Source organism: Plasmodium knowlesi (assembly GCF_000006355.2).
Source record: "Plasmodium knowlesi strain H genome assembly, chromosome: 8".
Classification (NCBI taxonomy): Eukaryota; Apicomplexa; class Aconoidasida; order Haemosporida; family Plasmodiidae; genus Plasmodium; species Plasmodium knowlesi.
Window position 1 is genome coordinate 989,412 of NC_011909.2, and position 20,365 is coordinate 1,009,776.

The 20,365-nt window shown below is 37.0% G+C and overlaps 1 protein-coding gene across 1 annotated transcript; it reads left to right on the forward strand.

Moving 5' to 3' along the window:
• Window positions 1-283: 283 nt before the first annotated feature.
• Window positions 284-19,246, forward strand: PKNH_0822100 (SICAvar, type I; the record flags this gene model as incomplete). The annotated part of the gene is made up of 14 exons (XM_039113987.1): window positions 284-397; window positions 644-1,496; window positions 4,699-4,802; window positions 4,949-5,539; window positions 5,698-6,223; window positions 10,641-10,729; window positions 10,899-11,460; window positions 12,080-12,192; window positions 12,778-13,428; window positions 14,981-15,640; window positions 15,939-16,625; window positions 16,931-17,608; window positions 17,940-18,605; window positions 18,818-19,246. 14 exons carry the CDS (start codon window positions 284-286, stop codon window positions 19,244-19,246), a joined length of 6,723 nt encoding a protein of 2,240 aa, XP_038969620.1.
• Between the last annotated feature and the right edge of the window lie 1,119 nt (window positions 19,247-20,365).

Consider the following 20,365-nt stretch of genomic DNA (forward strand, 5'->3'; position numbering starts at 1 on the left):
ATATATATGTATGTATGTGTCGAATTGAAAGGATATATATAGAGGAATATTTTGTAGCAAAAAAAAAAAAAAAAAAAAGTGTGTGGGGGAGCGGGAAGAGGAGGAGAATATATATGTAATGGTTTTTTTTCTTCTTAAGTCTATATATAATATATATTTCTTTTAATTCTATATATTATATATATATATGTTTTAACTCTATATATTATATATATATATTTTAGTTCTATATATAATATATAGTATATAATTTTTTGTTCTTGACGACGAAGACATACAAATCATGGCATCAGGAGCAGGACCAGGAGGGCAATCGGGTAGCCCCTTGTTGGAAGCATGGATGAAGACAATAGTGCATAATAATGGAAGGCCCCTGACGGATCCGCAGGAAATTATTGTAAGGGGGACATAAATATATGTATATGTACGTATATATGTATATATATGTATATGTATGTATATGTATATGTATATATATATATGTATATATATATGTATATATGTATATCTGTATATATGTATATATGTATATATGTATATGTATATATATATGTATACATGTATATATATATATATATAGGTATGTACATGTGTACATAAGTGTATACATGTGTGTTCCCTTCTCCTCTTTTTTCCTATGTAGAAAAAAATGGAGGCAACCTTGAGGAAAACGTGGGAAGAATTAGCCCGGTGGCTCGGGCATGAGGGATCAAATGAAATAGGGTCACTCTGCGCAAATGCGGGGGGTTCCGGGGGGTCCCTAACCCACGAGGGGGAATATCTGAAGAACTTATGTAAAGGAATAGCTGAAATAAGATATTTCATGAGTGGTGTAGAGACAAAGAGAACCATCGGAAAGAGCGGTAGAGGAACTGCCGACGATGACGGACCAGTCTATGTAAAACTCACCGACGATAAAGCTTATCCGCGTTGTGTCGTTGGTGCAGTGGCCCTATCTGATCTGTACAGTGATCATTGTCACTTGGACAAAGTTATAGATTACGTGTCGGATAATGTAGAAGGGAACTTAATGCCGCATGTGGGTAAGGGCTTGGACGTTGAAATGATTAAAAAATGTGCAGGAAAAGTGGATGAGGCCGCTTTATTTTTCGGAAGATCAGTTCTCGGTGATACGATTAAAGAATGGGCAAAGGGGAATAGGGGCAATACTGGTCCCGGGAGGATAAGGACGCCGTGGTCCTATTGGCCAAGGGTCTGTAAGAAGCCCAAACCGGGGACGGATGGGCACGATGCAGGGAAGAAAGAAAATTTAGAGAGGAATAAAGCAAGTTTAGTCAAGTTTACTGTAGGTGAGAACACTCAAAGTAGTACTAGTAATGCATCATCTACCATGGAAGACATACTGACGAAGCCCGAATTAACTCTAAATAAGGACGTCATAAAACAAGCATTTACAGCAGCACTCTCGAATGGAACTCCTTTTGACGCAGCAGCCTTAACCCAGACGTTAAAGGAGGAAACTGATAAAAAATTCGGTAAGTATTCTATTATTAATACATTATTAGATCCTTATCAGACCATTAATACATTAATACATCATTAATATATTAATGTATTAATATAATACATTATTAATATATTAATATATTAATGTGTTAATATATTACATTATTAATATATTACATTATTAATATATTACATTATTAATATATTACATTATTAATATATTACATTATTAATGTATTACATTATTAATATATTAATATATTAATAATGTATTAATGTATTAATATATTAATAATGTATTAATGTATTAATATAATACATCATTATCACATCATTAATGTATGTATGTATGTATGTATGTATGTATGTATGTATGTATGTATGTATGTATGTATGTATGTATGTATGTATGTATGTATGTATGTATGTATGTATGTATGTATGTATGTATGTATGTATGTATGTATGTATGTATGTATGTATGTATGTATGTATGTATGTATGTATGTATGTATGTATGTATGTATGTATTAATGTATGAATGTATTAATGTATTAATATATTAATGTATTAATGTATTACATTATTAATGTATTAATACATTACTGTATTAATGTATTACATTATTAATGTATTAATACATTACTGTATTAATGTATTACATCATTAATATATTAATGTATTACATCAATAATGTCTTAATACATTAGTGTATTACATCATTAATATATTAATATATTAATGTATTAAAGTATTAATGTATTGCATTATTACATTATTAATGTATTAAATTATTGCACCCTTAGTACATTATTAATGTATTAATGTAATAAAAAGAAGGAAAAGTGATAAAAAAGAAGAAAAAAAAAAGAAAAAGGGAATTAATAAAAAGAAGGGGAAAGAAAAAAAAAAAAAAAACATTCATATTAGAAGAAAACAGGAAGTAAACAAATGGATATATATATATATACATAAAAGAAAGGATTGAATGGATGTGCATGAGTTGTACTGCGTTTTGTGGTTGGTGTATGTGTAAGATTTCGCATTTAGGTTACGGGATTTATAATATTTTACGGTGTATATGTGTAAGATTTTGTATTTAGGTTGCAGGATTTATAATATTTTACGGTGTATATGTGTAAGATTTCGCATTTTTAGGTTTGCGGGATATAATATTTTATGGGTGTATATGTGTATGATTTCGTATTTAGGTTGTGGGATTTATAATATTTTTACGGTGTATATGTGTAGGATTTCGTATTTAGTTTTGCGGTATATAATATTTTACGGTGTATATGTGTAAGATTTCGCATTTTTAGGTTGCGTGATTTAATATTTTACGGGATGTATATGTGTAAGATTTCGTATTTAGGTTGCGGGATTTAATATTTTACGGTGTATATGTGGAAGATTTCGTATTTAAGTTGCGGGATATAATATTTTACGGTGTGCATGTGTAAAATTTAGTATTTAGGTTGCAGGATTTATAATATTTTACGGTGTATATGTGTAAGATTTCGTATTTAGGTTTGCGGGATATAATATTTTACGGTGTGCATGTGTAAAATTTAGTATTTAGGTTGCGGGATTTATAATATTTTACGGTGTACATGTGTAAGATTCCGTATTTTTAGTTTGCGGGATATAATATTTTACGGTGTATATGCGTAAAATTTCGCATTTAGGTTGCGGGATATAATATTTTTACGGTGCAGATGTATAAGATTTCGCATTTAGGTTGGGGGATATAATATTTTTACGGTGAATATGTGTAAGATTGCGTATTTAGGTTGCGGGATTTAATATTTTACGGTGTGTATGTGTAAGATTTCGCATTTTTAGGCTTAAGTTTTCAGGGTGTTGGAAGAAAAGTATGGCCTGGAATTTAGTTCCTTAGGGGGAATTTTTTTTTTTTTTTGCCAAGATAGAAAGAATAGGAAAAAAAAGGAAAAAAGGGAAGGTTCCAGGGTTTAGGAGTAAGGTTTTAGGGTTATTGGAGTAAGGTTTTAGGGTATAAGAATAAGGTTCCAGGGTTCAAGATTAAGGTTCCAGGGTTCAAGATTAAGGTTCCAGGGTTCAAGATTAAGGTTCCAGGGTTAGCTTTAGTTGAGGAAGGGGGAAGGGAAAGACCCCTCGCGGACAGAGACCGGATACTGGACGCTAACCTGATGGTGGCAACTGTATGGTAGGAAGCGGATGATATGAACCTGATGGTATGAACCGGACGGTATGAACCGGATGGTAGGAGCAGGATGGTAGGAACAGGATGGTATGAACCGGATCGTAGGAACCGGATGGTAGGAACCGGATGGTGGGAAGTGGATGGTGGGAAGTGGATGGTGGGAAGTGGATGGTGGGAAGTGGATGGTGGGAAGTGGATGGTGGAGACTGGATGGTGGAGACTGGATGGTGGAGACTGGATGGTAGAGACTGGATGGTGGAGACTGGATGGTGGAGACTGGATGGTGGAGACTGGATGGTGGAGACTGGATGGTGGAGACTGGATGGTGGAGACTGGATGGTGGAGACTGGATGGTGGAGACTGGATGGTGGAGACTGGATGGTGGAGACTGGATGGTGGAGACTGGATGGTGGAGACTGGATGGTGGAGACTGGATGGTGGAGACTGGATGGTGGAGACTGGATGGTGGAGACTGGATGGTGGAGACTGGATGGTGGAGACTGGATGGTGGAGACTGGATGGTGGAGACTGGATGGTGGAGACTGGATGGTGGAGACTGGATGGTGGAGACTGGATGGTGGAGACTGGATGGTGGAGACTGGATGGTGGAGACTGGATGGTGGAGACTGGATGGTGGAGACTGGATGGTGGAGACTGGATGGTGGAGACTGGATGGTGGAGACTGGATGGTGGAGACTGGATGGTGGAGACTGGATGGTGGAGACTGGATGGTGGAGACTGGATGGTGGAAACTGGATACTACATCAACCGGATGGCATATAAACCAGATATTTAGAACGAACTAGACGGAAAAAAATGGAAAAAATTTTTCATCGATTGTGAATGACATACATTTACTCAATCTACATACATACAACATACAACATACAACATACAACATACAACATACATACATACAACATACAACATACAACATACAACATACTAACACAACCAACATACAACATACAATATACAACATACATTATATATATATACAAACATGTCTCTTTACATATCCTATTAACCTTCTTTTCTTTTTTTCGCAGCTGAAGCATGCATGAAGAAAGAGGGCCAGAGCTTATGTGAGCGCCTAAAATGTGCAAAAACACATTGGGAATTAAGTAACAACGGACAAGTGCAGGGACAAAAGGTAAGGGGCAACACCACAAGGGGGGGCAAAAGGGTGTACATCTACATATATGCAGATGGATATATATATATATGTATATATGTATATATATACATGTATATATGTCTATATACATATGTTTATATATACCTCCCCTTTCTATATAGGGAGATTTCTGGGAGGGTCACGTTAAGGGGAAGCTGAATGATGCCCTTAATACAGCGAGTAATACTGGTAGTGGTGCCACAAGTACCTATTGCAACGACGAGAAACTAGATACTGCAAATAAAGAAGCTTGCAAACTGTTTACTGCTAAATTAGAACAAATTTATCAAAATAAAAATGGGAGTGTTGGCGACCAATTGTCTGATCAAATTATAAAATGTGTTTTGTTAAATGCTTATGCTAAAAAGTTAAAAGAAGAAGCAAAATTAAAAGGGTATTGTGACATAAACGATGGAATAGAAAAAGCTTTCCAAACTGCTACGAATGCTACGAGTGGTAATAATGTCCCCTGCCAATGGGATGAAAACGATTATGAAAAATGCTCAATTACCACAAGTGGCTCCAGCACTGCTGACCAAGTGAAGGACAAAGTGGAAAAAATGTTAGAAGACAACCCCCAAACTAAGGACCCCCAAATACAGAAAACCTTGTCTGACTTCAATACAAACAGTACCTTATGTGAACGAGTAAAATGTGCAGCGAATTGGTATAAGATCAACAAGGGGAGTGGGGGGACGAGCAATGACTGGGTGGTAGGAATGGCCATTACACATATACATACACTTACATATGTACATACATCTATACATTTGTGTACATATACATGTATGTATATATATGTATATATGTAGATGTATAATTATATATGTATATATGTATATATATATTCCCTTACCTTCTGTCTTTGTAGAATAAAATGTGGGAGGAGGGAGTCCAAAAGGATGTCACGTCACTTGGAAAAGACATGTCTAACAATGATAACAAAACTTTAGACAAACACTGCGATGGCCTGGACTACAAGAAAAAAGAAGTATGTCTCCTCTTTGCAAAAGGATTACACCACATGTACAATAAAACAAATAATGACGGCAATGATCCTATGAAGTTGCTTAAACGAACTATGATGTGCGCAGCACTAAATGCATACGCCAAAAAATTAAAAGATGAAGCAAAGGGTAAAACGAGTTGCAGTATAGAGGGTGGCATAAGTAAGGCCTTTACAGAAAGTAGTGCCAGTATGGGTAATGGAGTATCTCCATGTACCGATCCTAAGAGTCCTGGTTGTTTTGAATGTAAATGGGAAAGAAATGGCAATTTTGATGATTGCTCAATTACCACAAATGGCCAGACCACTGGCAAAATAGAAGTGAAGGACAAATTGACGACCTTTCTCGAGAACGATTCAACTGGACTGAAGGAATCTTTGGACAAAATATGTAAGTAGACACCCCAATCACAATAACCAACCAAACCCCCCCAACAAACCCCCCAACCAAAGAAGAAAAAAAAAAAAAAGAAAAAAAAAAAAAAATAATAATAATATAAGGTGTGGGGGGTGTGAGTATGATGAGGAGGATGAAGGTGATGAGAAGGTTTTAGGGGTGTTAGAAGTCAGATTCCGGATTTAGGAATAAAGGTTCCGGGGTATAGGAATAATGTTGTATGGGTGTTAGAATAATGTTGTATGGGTTTTAGAATAATGTTGTATGGGTTTTAGAATAATGTTGTATGGGTGTTAGAAGTGAGATTCCGGGTTTAGGGTGGTGACTGTTTGGAGTGTACACAGGACGAAAGTTTTGATAATTGCGAAATTAACACAAATGGCCAGGGCACCACAGGTGAAAATGTAAATAGCAAATTGAAGAAAATGTTTGAGGACGAAGACACTGGACTGACGGAATCTTTGGACAAAATATGTAAGTAGATACCCCAATCTCAATAACCAACCGAACCCCCACCCCAACCAACCAAAAGAAAAAAAAAACAAAAAAAAAAAAAAAACAAAAAAGAAAATTAAAAAAAAAAAAAAAAAAAAAAAAAAAAAAAAAAAAGAAAATAATATAAAGTGTGTGGGGGGAGTGTATGATGAGGAAGATGAAGGTGATGAGAGGGTTTTCGGGGTGTCAGAAATCAGATTCCGGATTTAGGAATAAAGGTTTCGGGGTGCTGGAAGAAGGTTATAGGGCTGTTAGAACGAGGTTTCAGGGTATAGGAATAATGTTGTAGGGGTGTCCGAATAAGGTTGTGGGATGCAGGGAATTAGATTCCGGATTTAGGAATAAAGGTTCCGGGGTATAGGAATAATGTTGTATGGGTGTTAGAATGAGGTTTCAGGGGTGTTGGAATAAGGTTTCAGGGTGTTAGAAGTCAGATTCCGGATTTAGGAATAAAGGTTGTAGGATATAGGAATAATGTTGTAGGGGTGTCCGAATAAGGTTGTGGGATGCAGGGAATTAGATTCCGGGTTCAGGAGTCAGATTCCGGGTTCAGGAGTCAGATTCCGGGTTTAGGGGTCAGATTCCGGGTTCAGGAGTCAGATTCCGGGTTTAGGAGTCAGATTCCGGGTTTAGGAGTCAGATTCCGGGTTCAGGAGTCAGATTCCGGGTTTAGGAGTCAGATTCCGGGTTTAGGAGTAAGGTTCCAGGGTTTAGGAGTAGGGTTCCGGGTTTAGGAGTCAGATTCCGGGTTTAGGAGTCAGATTCCGGGTTTAGGAGTCAGATTCCGGGTTTAGGAGTCAGATTCCGGGTTTGGGAATGAAGGTTGTAGGGGTGTCAGAATTCAGATTCCTGGTTTCGGATGAAGATTGTAGGGGTGTCAGAATAAAGTTGTAGGGGTGTCAGAATAAAGTTGTATGGGTGTTAGAATAATGTTGTATGGGTGTTAGAATAATGTTGTATGGGTTTTAGAATAATGTTGTATGGGTGTTAGAATAATGTTGTATGGGTGTTAGAATGGGGTGTCCGGGTATAGGAGTAATACTGTATGGGTGTTAGAAGTGAGATTCCGGGTTTAGGGTGGTGACTGTTTGGAGTGTACACAGGACGAAAGTTTTGATAATTGCGAAATTAACACAAATGGCCAGGGCAACACTCAAAATGTAAATAGCAAATTGGAAGGAATGCTTAACGACGAAGCAACTGGACTGAAGGAATCTTTAGACAAAATATGTAAGTAGACACCCCAATCTCAATAACCAACCAACCAACCCCAAACACAGCAAAAAAAGAAAAGTAAAAAAAAAAAAAAAAAAAAAAAAAAAAAAAAAAAAAAAAAAAAAAAAAAAAAAAAAAAAAAAAAAAAAAAAAAAAAAAAAAAATTATAAGTTGGGGGGGGGGGGGAAGAGTATGATGAGGATGATGAAGGGGATGAGGAGATTTTGGGGGGTGTTAGAATTCAGATTCCGCGTTCAGAAATTCAGATTCCGGGTTCAGAAATTCAGATTCCGGGTTCAGAAATTCAGATTCCGCGTTCAGAAATTCAGATTCCGGGTTTAGAAATTCAGATTCCGCGTTTAGAAATTCGGATTCCGGGTTTAGAAATTCAGATTCCGGGTTCAGGAATAAGGTTGCAGGGGTGTTCATAGTCCGATTCCGGGTTTAGGAGGGAGGTTTTAGGGGTGTCAGAATAAGGTTTTACGGGTATTAGAAGTCAGATTCCGGGTTTAGGAATAATGTTGTAGGGGTGTCCGAATAAGGTTGTGGGATGCAGGGAATTAGATTCCGGGTTTATGAATCAGATTCCGGGTTTAGGAGTCAGATTCCGGGTTTGGGAATGAAGGTTGTAGGGGTGTCAGAATTCAGATTCCTGGTTTAGGATGAAGATTGTAGGGGTGTCAGAATTCAGATTCCTGGTTTAGGATGAAGATTGTAGGGGTGTCAGAATAAAGTTGTAGGGGTGTCAGAATAAAGTTGTAGGGGTGTTAGAATAATGTTGTATGGGTGTTAGAATAATGTTGTATGGGTTTTAGAATAATGTTGTACGGGTGTTAGAATAATGTTGTATGGGTGTTAGAATGGGGTGTCCTGGTATAGGAGTAATACTGTATGGGTGTTAGAAGTGAGATTCCGGGTTTAGGACAAACGTGTCAGGGTGTTAGGACGTAGATTCAGGGTTTAGGGGGAGGGGTTCAAGGTGTTGGAACTTAGATTCCGGGTTTAGGATGAAGGTTGTGGGGGTGTAAGAACTGAGATTCCGGGTTTAGGAGGAAGTTATCAGGGTGTTAGGACTTAGATTCCGGGTTTAGGAGGAAGTTGTCAGGGTGTCAGAATAATGTTTTAGGGGTGTCAGAATTCAGATTCCTGGTTTAGGATGAAGATTGTAGGGGTGTCAGAATTCAGATTCCGGGTTTAGGATGAAGATTGTAGGGGTGTTAGGACTTAGATTCCGCGTTTAGGACTAAAGTGTCAGGGTGTTAGGACTTAGATTCCGCGTTTAGGACTAAAGTGTCAGGGTGTAGGAACTTAGATTCCGGGTATAGGAAGAAGGTTGTGGGGGTGCTGAAATTAAGGTTGTATGGGTGTTAGAATAAGGTTGTAGGGGTGTCATAATTAGGATTCCTGGTGTTAGAATAAGGTTTTAGGGGTGTCAGAATAAGGTTGTTGGGGTGTCAGAAATCAGATTCCGGGTATTAGAATAAGGTTGTAGGGGTGTCGGAATAAAGGTTGTAGGGGTGTCAGAATAATGTTGTATGGGTGTCAGAATGGGGTTTCCGGGTATAGGAGTAATACTGTATGGGTGTTAGAAGTCAGATTTCGGGTTTAGGACAAAAGTGTCAGGGTGTTAGGACATATATTCCGGGTTTAGGAGGAAGGTTGTAGGGGTGTTAGAACTTAGATTCCGGGTTTAGGAGTAAGGTTGTAGGGGTGTTAGAAGTCAGATTCCGGGTTTAGGAGTAAGGTTGTAGGGGTGTTGGAATAACGCCTTAGGGGTGTTAGAAGTCAGATTCCGGGTTTAGGAGTAAGGTTGTAGGGTATAGGAATAATGTTGTATGGGTGTTAGAATGAGGTTTCAGGGTTTAGGAGTAAGGTTTCAGGGTTTAGGAGTAAGGTTTCAGGGGTTAGCTTCACCCGCTTTAGGGGGGGGGGGGGGGAGGGAAGACTCCTCGCTGACAGGGACTATATACAACGACGACCGGATGGTAGGAACTGGATCGTAGTAACCGGATGGTAGTAACCGGATGGTAGTAACCGGATGGTATGAACCGGATGGTATGAACCGGATGGTATGAACCGGATGGTATGAACCGGATGGTATGAACCGGATGGTATGAACCGGATGGTATGAACCGGATGGTATGAACCGGATGGTAGTAACGGGATGGCAGGGAAGCATCCCAGCATCCCTCCCGGGAGGGGTAGGTAAAACTCCTCGAAGACGAAAAACCGGATACGACATAACAAGCGGATGGTAGTAACCGGATGGGAGTAACCGGATGTGAGTAACCGGATGGTAGTAACCGGATGGTAGTAACCGGATGGTAGTAACCGGATGGTAGTAACCGGATGGGAGTGACCGGATGGGAGTAACCGGATGGTAGTAACCGGATGGTAGTAACCGGATGGTAGTAACCGGATGGTAGTAACCGGATGGTAGAAACCGGATGGTTGTAACCGGATGGCAGGGGAGCATCCCAGCATCCCTCCCGGGAGGGGTAGGTAAAACTCCTCGCAGACAGGGACTGGATACGACAACGACAGGATGGTAGTAACCGGATGGCAAGGAAACAGGATACTACAGAACCAATCTACCAACATTTACTACACGACTGTGTTCATGGGGGGAAAAAAGACAACATCACATCGGACGACATCATTGATTACATACATACATGATCACTCATCCTTCTTCCTGTAGGTTTACCATGTCTAGATAAGGAAAACCTATGTGAGCGTGCAGAATGTGTTATGGGGAGATGGAAGGCTAATGGGAACGGGCAGCCTAGAGTAAGGAAAAAAATATATTACTTATGATAGTCGAGCAGCATGGAATGTGTCTAATATAATATATATGTGTTGGGGAGGGAAAAGGACGTATAGAAATTTTTGCCTTAGGTAAGAGTGGGTTTCATACATTTTTCTGCCTTTTTTTTTTTTTTTTTCCTCTTTGGTATAGAATCATCCTTGGAAGGACGGTGTCGAAAGTGAATTGACGGAACTCTCTCAGAAGATACAAGATAAAAAGGGCAAGGTAGAAAAGCACTGCAGTACATTCAAGGAAGAAGAGAAGACAGTATGCGAGTTCATTGCTGCAGGATTAGAGAGTATTTATGAAATTAAAGCAAATACAAGTGGAAAGGGGGGAAAGAGTACGAAGAAAGATTTAGAGGATCAATTATTTAAACGTACCATGCGTTGTGTTTTATTAAATGCTTTTGCTGATAAATTAGAAGCACTTCCATGTGCAGATGAAAAGAAAGTAAAGGACGCTATAGATAAAGCATTTCTGCAAAGTGGAAACATTAAGGATCAAACATCTCCCTGCAAGGATGATGGAGATAAATGTTTTAAATGTGAAAGGTTTAACGCCTATAAAACTTGCCAAATTAAGGAAAATAGCAGCAGCGGCAGCTCAACGGAAGGAGAGAATTTAAAAGGAAAAATTGACCCAATCCTCAACCAAGTAGATGAGGATGATACTAGTTCATTAACGAAGAAATCTCTAACCAAGACCATATGTAAGTAGACATTTTTTTTCTCTCCTCCAACCTACCAATAACAAATATATGACCATTCCACATCCACCTTCATCCATTTCCAAAAACAAAAACAAAGACAAAAACAAAAACAGAAATACAAAAACAAAAATACAAAACAAAAACAAAAACAAACAAACAAAAAAAAAAACACAAAAATACAAAAACAAAAATACAAAAACAAAAATACAAAAACAACAACAAAAATACAACAACAAAAATGCAAAAACAAAAATACAACAACAAAAATACAACAACAACAACAACAACAACAAAAATACAAAAACAAAAATACAAAAACAAAAACAAAAATACAACAACAAAAATTAAAAAACAAAAACAGAAACAATTTGTTCTATATATATATATATATATATATATATATATATATATATATATTTATGTATAGACGTATATATGTATATGCATATATGTATAGATGTATATATGTATATGCATATGTGTATAGATGTATATATATGTATAGATATATATGTGCATATGTATGTATATATATATATATATATGTATATATATATATATATATATGTATGTATATATGTATGTGTCTATGTGTCTATGTCTGTGTCTGTTTGTATAGGTAAACCATGTACTGGGGAAAACAACGGGAATTTCTGTCAAGAACTTCAGTGCGTAGTAGAAAAATTGGGAAAAAGGAAGTACGGAAGCCCAACCGGAACGACTCCATCTTGGGTAAGGAATGTGTTGTCGTGGTCGTGGTCATGGTTTTGTGTGCTGTGCTGATGTTGGAATGGAAACCATAACAACATCCATAACAACATCAACAATAATAACATCCATAACAACATCCATAACAACATCCATAACAACATCCATAACAACATCCATAACAACATCCATAACAACATCCATAACAACATCCATAACAACATCCATAACAATAACAATAATAACATCCATAACAATAACAATAACAACATCCATAACAACATCCATAACAACAACAACAACATCAATAACATCGACAACATATATGTCTATATATACATATATATATATTTATATATGTATATATATGTATATGTATATATGCATATGTATACATCTTTATATATATATGTATATGTATATATATGTATATATGTATGTACATATGTATGTATATACATATATATATACGTATGTGAATACGCATGTGTATACTTATATGTATATATGTATATGTATATATGTACCTATGTATATGTATATATATGTATATGTACATATGTATATATATGTATATATATATATATATAACTCCCGTTTTATGTTTAGGAAAGCATGAAGGATGACTTCGAAAAGGAGTTAAAAGCACTGCTGGATGGAATGAAGAAACCTGAGAATCAAAAAGCAGTTGCAACGAAATACTGCACCGCAGACAAAGACGGCAACAACTGGAGCGAAAGGGACGCCCATGGCGTCGCTAACAGGGGCGCCTGCGAGCTTGTTGCAGCAGGTTTAAAGCACATTTCGAGTATTCAACATGAATATAAGAGTATGGGCAGTAAGAAACCTGAGGAAAATGAGAACCCCTATGATAACCAAGAATTCCATCAATTTGCTGCTTGTTTAATGTTAAAATCCGTCGTACAAAAAATGAAAGAACAAAGTCCCATTTGTTACATAGAACCCGGCATAAACAAGGCATTCGATTCCGTGAAAGACATTATAGGAGACTGTAAAAATGGTCGTCCATGCATTGAATGCAAATTGGACGACTACGACCAACTTAATGATTGCAAGATTAGCGACCAAGACAATGACAAAGTAAAACCTAAATTGGAAGCATTACTCATAGATAATGAATATAAGACCAACGTCGAAGAAACCCTCTCCCCAATAACTACAACAGCCGGAAACAGTAGTTCTACTTTATGTCTCCGTTTACAATGTCTAGCTCCTCGAGTTCAGGCATCCAACAATGCGGTAAGGATAATATAAATGCAATAAAAGAGAAGGTGGAAAGAAATAAAAAGAAAAGGAATACAAAGAGAAGGAAAAGGAATAAAAAGAAAAAAATTAAAAGAAAAAAAAAAAAGAAAAAGAAAAAAAAGAAAAGAAAAGACGAAAGGAAAAAGGGGCGAGGAGGCGGATTCCGGGTTTAGGACGAAGGTCTCAGGGTGTTATAATATGGTTGTAGAGGTTTAGGAGGAAGGTTTTTTAGGGTGTTAGAAGTCAGATTCCGGGTTTAGGGGGAAGGTGTCAGTGTGTTAGAACTTAGATTCCGGGTTTAGGGAGGAAGGTTTTAAGGGTGTTAGAATAAGGTTTTAGGGGTTAGCTTTAGCTGCTTTAGGGGGGGAGGGGTGGAAAAACTCCTCGCAGACAAAAACAGGATACTATACACTAACCTGATGGTAGTAATCGGATGGTATGAACCGGATGGTGGGGACGGGATGGTAGACACCGGATGGTAGACACCGGATGGTAGACACCGGATGGTAGACACCGGATGGTGGACACCGGATGGTATGAACCGAATGGTATAGACCGGATGGTAGACACCGGATGGTGGTAACTGGATGGTTGGAACTGGATGGTAGGAAGTGGATGGTAGTAACTGGATGGTATGAACTGGATGTTATGAACGGGATGGTAGGAACCGGATGGTGCAGAAACCTGATGGTAGAAACTGGATGGTGGAGACTGGATGGTAGAAACCGGATGGTAGAGACCGGATGGTAGATACCGGATGGTAGAAACCGGATGGTATATACTGGATGATACAAGCCGGATGGTGGGAACATGATGGTAGGAAGAGGATGATGGAGGCCGGATGGTAGGAAGAGGATGATGGAGGCCGGATGGTAGGAACTGGATGGTATGAACGGGATCGTTCGAACAGGATGGTATGAACCGGATGGTATAAACCGGATCTTATTAACTGGATGGTGGGAACTGGATGGTGGGAACTGGATGGTGGGAACTGGATAGTGGGAACTGCATGGTGGAGACTGAATGGTGGAGACTGGATGGTGGAGACTGGATGGTGGAGACTGGATGGTGGAGACTGGATGGTGGAGACTGGATGGTGGAGACTGGATGGTGGAGACTGGATGGTGGAGACTGGATGGTGGAGACTGGATGGTGGAGACTGGATGGTGGAGACTGGATGGTGGAGACCGGATGGTATGAACCGGATAGTATGAACCGGATAGTATGGACCGGATTGTAGGCACTGGATGGTATGAACCGGATACTACACACTAACCTGATGGTATGAACCGGATGGTATGAACCGGATGGTATGAACCGAATGGTATGAATTGGATGGTACGAACTGGACGGTATGAACCGGATGGTATGAACCGGATGGTATGAACCGGATAGCAGGGGAAAGGCAAACCGGATACTACACAAACCATCAAGAAAGAGAAAAGAAAAAAAAGAAAAAGAAAAAAGAAAAAGAATGTATACTTATACATATACGTATATATATGTGCGTATATACATATACATATATATTTATTCCACTTTGCAGAGCACATTTTGGGACAAAGAAGGCGGCGAAGTCGCGAACTTATGGACAGAACTTTCACAAGCAATGAACGCAAATGGGGGTAAAGACAACGGAAATGGACATTGTAATAAAGTGGATGTTAATAGAGATCCCACCAACCCTGAGAGGAAGGCATGCAATTATTTGCATGCCGGTCTAAGGACAATCTACAATGGTTCGACGGCGTCGTCGACGCCGTCGTCAGGAACCATCAGCCTGAAGGACAACCCACTGTTGAGACAAATAGTGGGTTGCTTCTTACTTCATTCTTATGCAAAACATATGAAGGACAACGCCAAATGTTTAGTGGAATCAGGAATAAAAAAAGCTTTTAAGGTTGGTGGTGAAATTCTTAAGGGTACTTGCAATGGCACGGAACCTTGTGTTCCGTGCCAATGGGATGAAGACAAATATGAAAGTTGCGAAATTAACATCAACGGCACAAACAAAACGCCAGCAAAGAACAAATTACAACACGTTAAGGACAAAATTGAGACCACCGCAACTGCCACCCTAACGGAAATAAATAAAATGGATAAGTTATGCGATTATATTAAATGTGCTGCACCGAATTGGTTCAAAAGCAAACTCCCCACAGCCACGACTGGAGGTGGTACTCCTGGTACTCCCACCAAGACTTGGGTAAGTACTACTATATGAATATATATACATATACATATATATTCATATGTATATACATATATACATGTATACATATACATATATACGTATATGTATATGTATATACATACATAGACATATGTACATATGTACATACGTATATGTATATGCATATAGATACATATGTATGTATACATATACATATATAAACATATGTATATACATATGTATGTATGTATACATATGTATATATGCATATGCATTTATGCATATGCATATATATATATATATATATATATATATAACTTCTTCCTTACAGTGTGACTTCTGGAATGAAGGTGCCAAAACAACATTGCAATCAATGTTTCAAGAAATCAAGGAGAAAGGAAATGACACATCAATGGCAAACACTAATTACGCAACTTGCCAAAGCTTTGGTGATGGTAATGAACATAGTGTTGAAAGAAAAGCATGTAATCATATCGCGGAGGGACTAAAATACCTAAAAAACAAAATAGAGAGTGGTAATGACGAACGGCTCCAACGAGCAGTTGGTTGTATTGCTCTTAACCTTTATGCTGATCAAATAGTTGCAAAATCTCAAGATAAATGTCCCATTGATGAATCTAAAATTCAAAGAATGTTTGATTATTGGAATAGAATTAATTCTCCATGTAAGGCTCTTAATAATAATGGCTGCTTTAAGTGTGAAAGGAGAAAAAATTTTAATGATTGCGAACTAAGTGTTTCCAACACTTTGGTTGATACAACATCAACACAACCAACTGGACAAATTTGCAATGATAACGGAGAAAATAAAAAAGTCCAAACTCAAATGAACGAACTCCTCAAAGAAAGCAACAACCCCCAAGTGAAGTCTACCTTATCCACTATCACTAACATGGACACTTTCTGTAGTAAAATGCAATGCGCTGCAAAGAAATGGAAGGCAGCACAAAACAAAAATACCCAACATAATAGTGTACAGAGCACCGATGTGAAGTGGGTAAGGGACAATAGATAACTGCATATATACACATATAAAAACATATATGTATATATGTATGCACATATATAGTCGTATATATGTACATATATATGTATAGATCCATATGTATATATATGCATATATATGTATGTATATGTATATATATGTATAGATGTATATGTATATATATATGTATATGTATATATATATATATGTATATATGTATATATGTATATGTATATGTATACACATATGTGTATACATATGTGTATACATATACATATATTTTTTTATTTCTCTTTTCTTCCTTCTTTCATGATCAGAATGACATCCAAGATGAAGTTAAGACTGAATTAAACAAAATTCTAGGACATATTACGGATGATAATAATTGGAAATCCGTTGCCAAATACTGTAAGGGCGACATCGGTCCGTCGACAGACGACACACCAGGAGAAAAAAAGGCAAAGCAAAAAGCTTGTAAGCTTTTTGCTTCAGGTTTAAAACACATTTCTGATATTAAGAACAACAACAAAGGCCAAGAGCATGCTGTACCACTTAAACAAACTATGATGTGCGCAGCACTTAATCTTTATGCTGATCAATTAATAAACAAAGCAAAAAAACAATGTCCCTTAGATAATAAAAAATTAGAAGAGGCAATAAATCACGCTTTTAGTGAAAGTAATAACATTATGAAGAATGGAGGAACTTCATGCAATACTCAGGGCAATAATTCTTGTTTTGTTTGCAATAGGCAAGACAAAAACGATTTTGCCAATTGCCAAATTGGCAATAATTCCAATGACAAAGTAGGGGATAAAATGACCGAACTCCTCGACAAGGAAGACCAATCCAACACCACCAAATCCAACAACAACCAGGAAAAAACACTAGAGAAAATAAATAAAATAGAAACTTTCTGTACTCAAGTCCAATGTGCCATTAAACAATACGGAAAAAATAATAATAAGGAAGACCAAAATGGAACAGTGACTTGGGTAAGGGAACCCATATCAATAACAACTACATACACATATACATATGTATATATATATGTATATGTGCTATATATATATATATGTATATGTGCTATATATATATATATATATATATATATATATATATATATATATATATATATATATATATATATATATACACATATGTATATGTATATATGTATATATGTATATATGTATATGTATATATGTATATATGTATATATATATATATATATATATGTATATATGTATACACATATGTGTATACATATGTGTATACATATACATATATATTTTTTTTTCTCTTCCCTTCTTCTTTTATGATCAGACCAACATCGAAAATGACGCCAAAGACGAATTAACTGAACTTATACAACATATGACGGAAGGTCAGACTAAAGGGGACCTTTCCAAATATTGCAATAAGGACGAGGAATGGAGTAAACTTGGCCATAAACGGAGCAAAACAAATAAAGCAGCTTGTTTGCTTTTTGCTTCAGGATTAGAGCACATTTATACCCATGGTAATGGCCAAAAGAATGGCCACATTAAGGGCCAGTTTAATGGCCCATCGTTTGAACAAACGATGGGTTGTTTATTTCTTAAGGAATATGCAAAACAATTAAAGGACTTGGCAAAAGAGAAGAAAAAAGGACATAGTTGGGTACATCCTCTTTGTGACATAGATGACGGAATAAATCACGCTTTTGGTAAAAGTGGTGAAATTATGAAAGAATCACCTCAATGCAAAAATACTAATGATCCTAATTCTTGTTTTGAATGCAAACTAAATGAAGGTTATATTAATTGCAAAATTGGCACAGAAGAAGTAAAGCCCAAAGTTAAACCACTGCTCGAAGATAACAAAGAACATATGCAACAAACTTTAGAGAATACAGTCTGTCCCATCCTTCTAACGGATCTCCTTACCCCTTTTGTTCCTTTGGCTCCTGTCTCTATTGGCCTTTCTGCTATGGCTTATTACCTTTGGAAGGTAAGAAAAAAAAAAAAATATATATTTTAATGGACAAAATTAATGGTTAAAGGGAAAAAAAAAATTTTTTTTCTAATGATTAAAAGGAAAAAAAAAATTTTTTTTCTAATGGTTAAAGAAAAAAAATAAAATAAATGTGTAAAAATAATATTTCACAATCTTCTTAGCAAAAATATCCTCTCACTCTTTTTTTTTTTTTTTTCTTTTTGTAGTATTTTGGTCCTCTTGGTAAAGGAGGACCACGTTTCAGAAGATCTCCTACTGAAATTCCTGGTCCATCCGTACAGGAACAAGTCCTCGATCATGTGCAGCAAGATAGTTCACATGAATATCAATTGGTGAAGGAACGAAAACCTCGTTCTGCTCCAACGAGAACGAAACGTTCTGGTCGCGTGAATCGTCGAACGATTATTGAAATTCATTTTGAAGTGTTGGACGAATGTCAAAAAGGGGACACACAATTGAACCAGAAGGATTTTCTGGAACTTTTGGTTCAAGAGTTCATGGGATCGGAATTTATGGAAGAAGAACATGTTCCTATGGAAGAAGTTCTTATGGAAGCGGTTCCTATGGAAAGTGTTCCAATGGAACTTGTTCCTATAGAAGAGGTTCCAAGTTTAGGTTCCGGGTTACTGGTTTAAGGTTCAGTGTTTAGGGTTAACGGTTTAGGTTTCAGGGTTTAGGGTTCAGTGTTTAGGGTTTCGGGTTTAAGGTTTAGGGTTCACAGTTTAGGGTTCATGGTCCCAGGTTCAGGGTTTCAGGGTTTAGGGTTCACAGTTCAGGGTTCACAGTTTGGGGTTCCCAGCTTAGGGTTCATAGTTTAGGGTTTAGGGTTCATGGGTTTAAGGTTTAGGGTTTAGGGTTTATGGTCTCAGGTTCACGGTTCAGGGTTTAGGTTTTAGGGTTGACGGTTTAGTTTTTATGGTTTCAGCGTTTAGGGTTTAGTGGTCACGGTTCAGGGTTTATTGTTTAAGATGAAGTATATTGGTTTCACACCTTTTGTCCTTATTTTTTTTTTTCCTTTTTATATTTTTTGAAAAAAAAAAAAGAAAAAAAAATATATTCTTTCTTCCAATTTTTATTCTTATTTTGTTTGCAAAAAATTTTTCTTTTTTTATTTTTCTGTGAAAGGACACCCTTTTGTTTATAGAAAAAAAAAAAAAAAAAAAAAACATTCTTCTTTTTTTTTAAAGAACACACATTCTTTTTTTTTTTTTTTTCCTCTTGCGAAAAATATATTTTTTTCTTTTTTCTTTTTCCGCTTGCGAAAAATATATTTTTTCTTTTTTTTTTTTTTTTTTTTTTTTTTTTTTTTTTCTTGCGGAAAGCAGGAAGATAAGCGCGCGAATAAATGATGTCTGCTGACTGCGCACAACAAAAAAAAAAAAGAAAAAGGAAAGGGGGGTGTATGATGAAATATATTACAGTTGCATAAGGTCGCAAAATATAAAGGAGAAGCACACACTTATCCGACAAAAGGAAAAATTGTGTGTACATACATGTTGGCACAAACCACTTTATCGAAGTTCACATACACTTTACACCAGACATTTATACAGAATAACGGGAATATGCGGAAATGCCTGGGTACAGCGCCCCCGGTTAAAGGTAAAGTTGGTTACGGGTTAAGAGTAAGGTAGGTTCTGGTTTCAGTATAAAAGTGGGTTCCGGGTTAAGCGGAAGGTTATTTCTGGGTTAAAGGTAAAGTTGGTTACGGGTTAAGGATAAAAGTGGGTTACGGGTTAAGGGTAAAAGTGGAT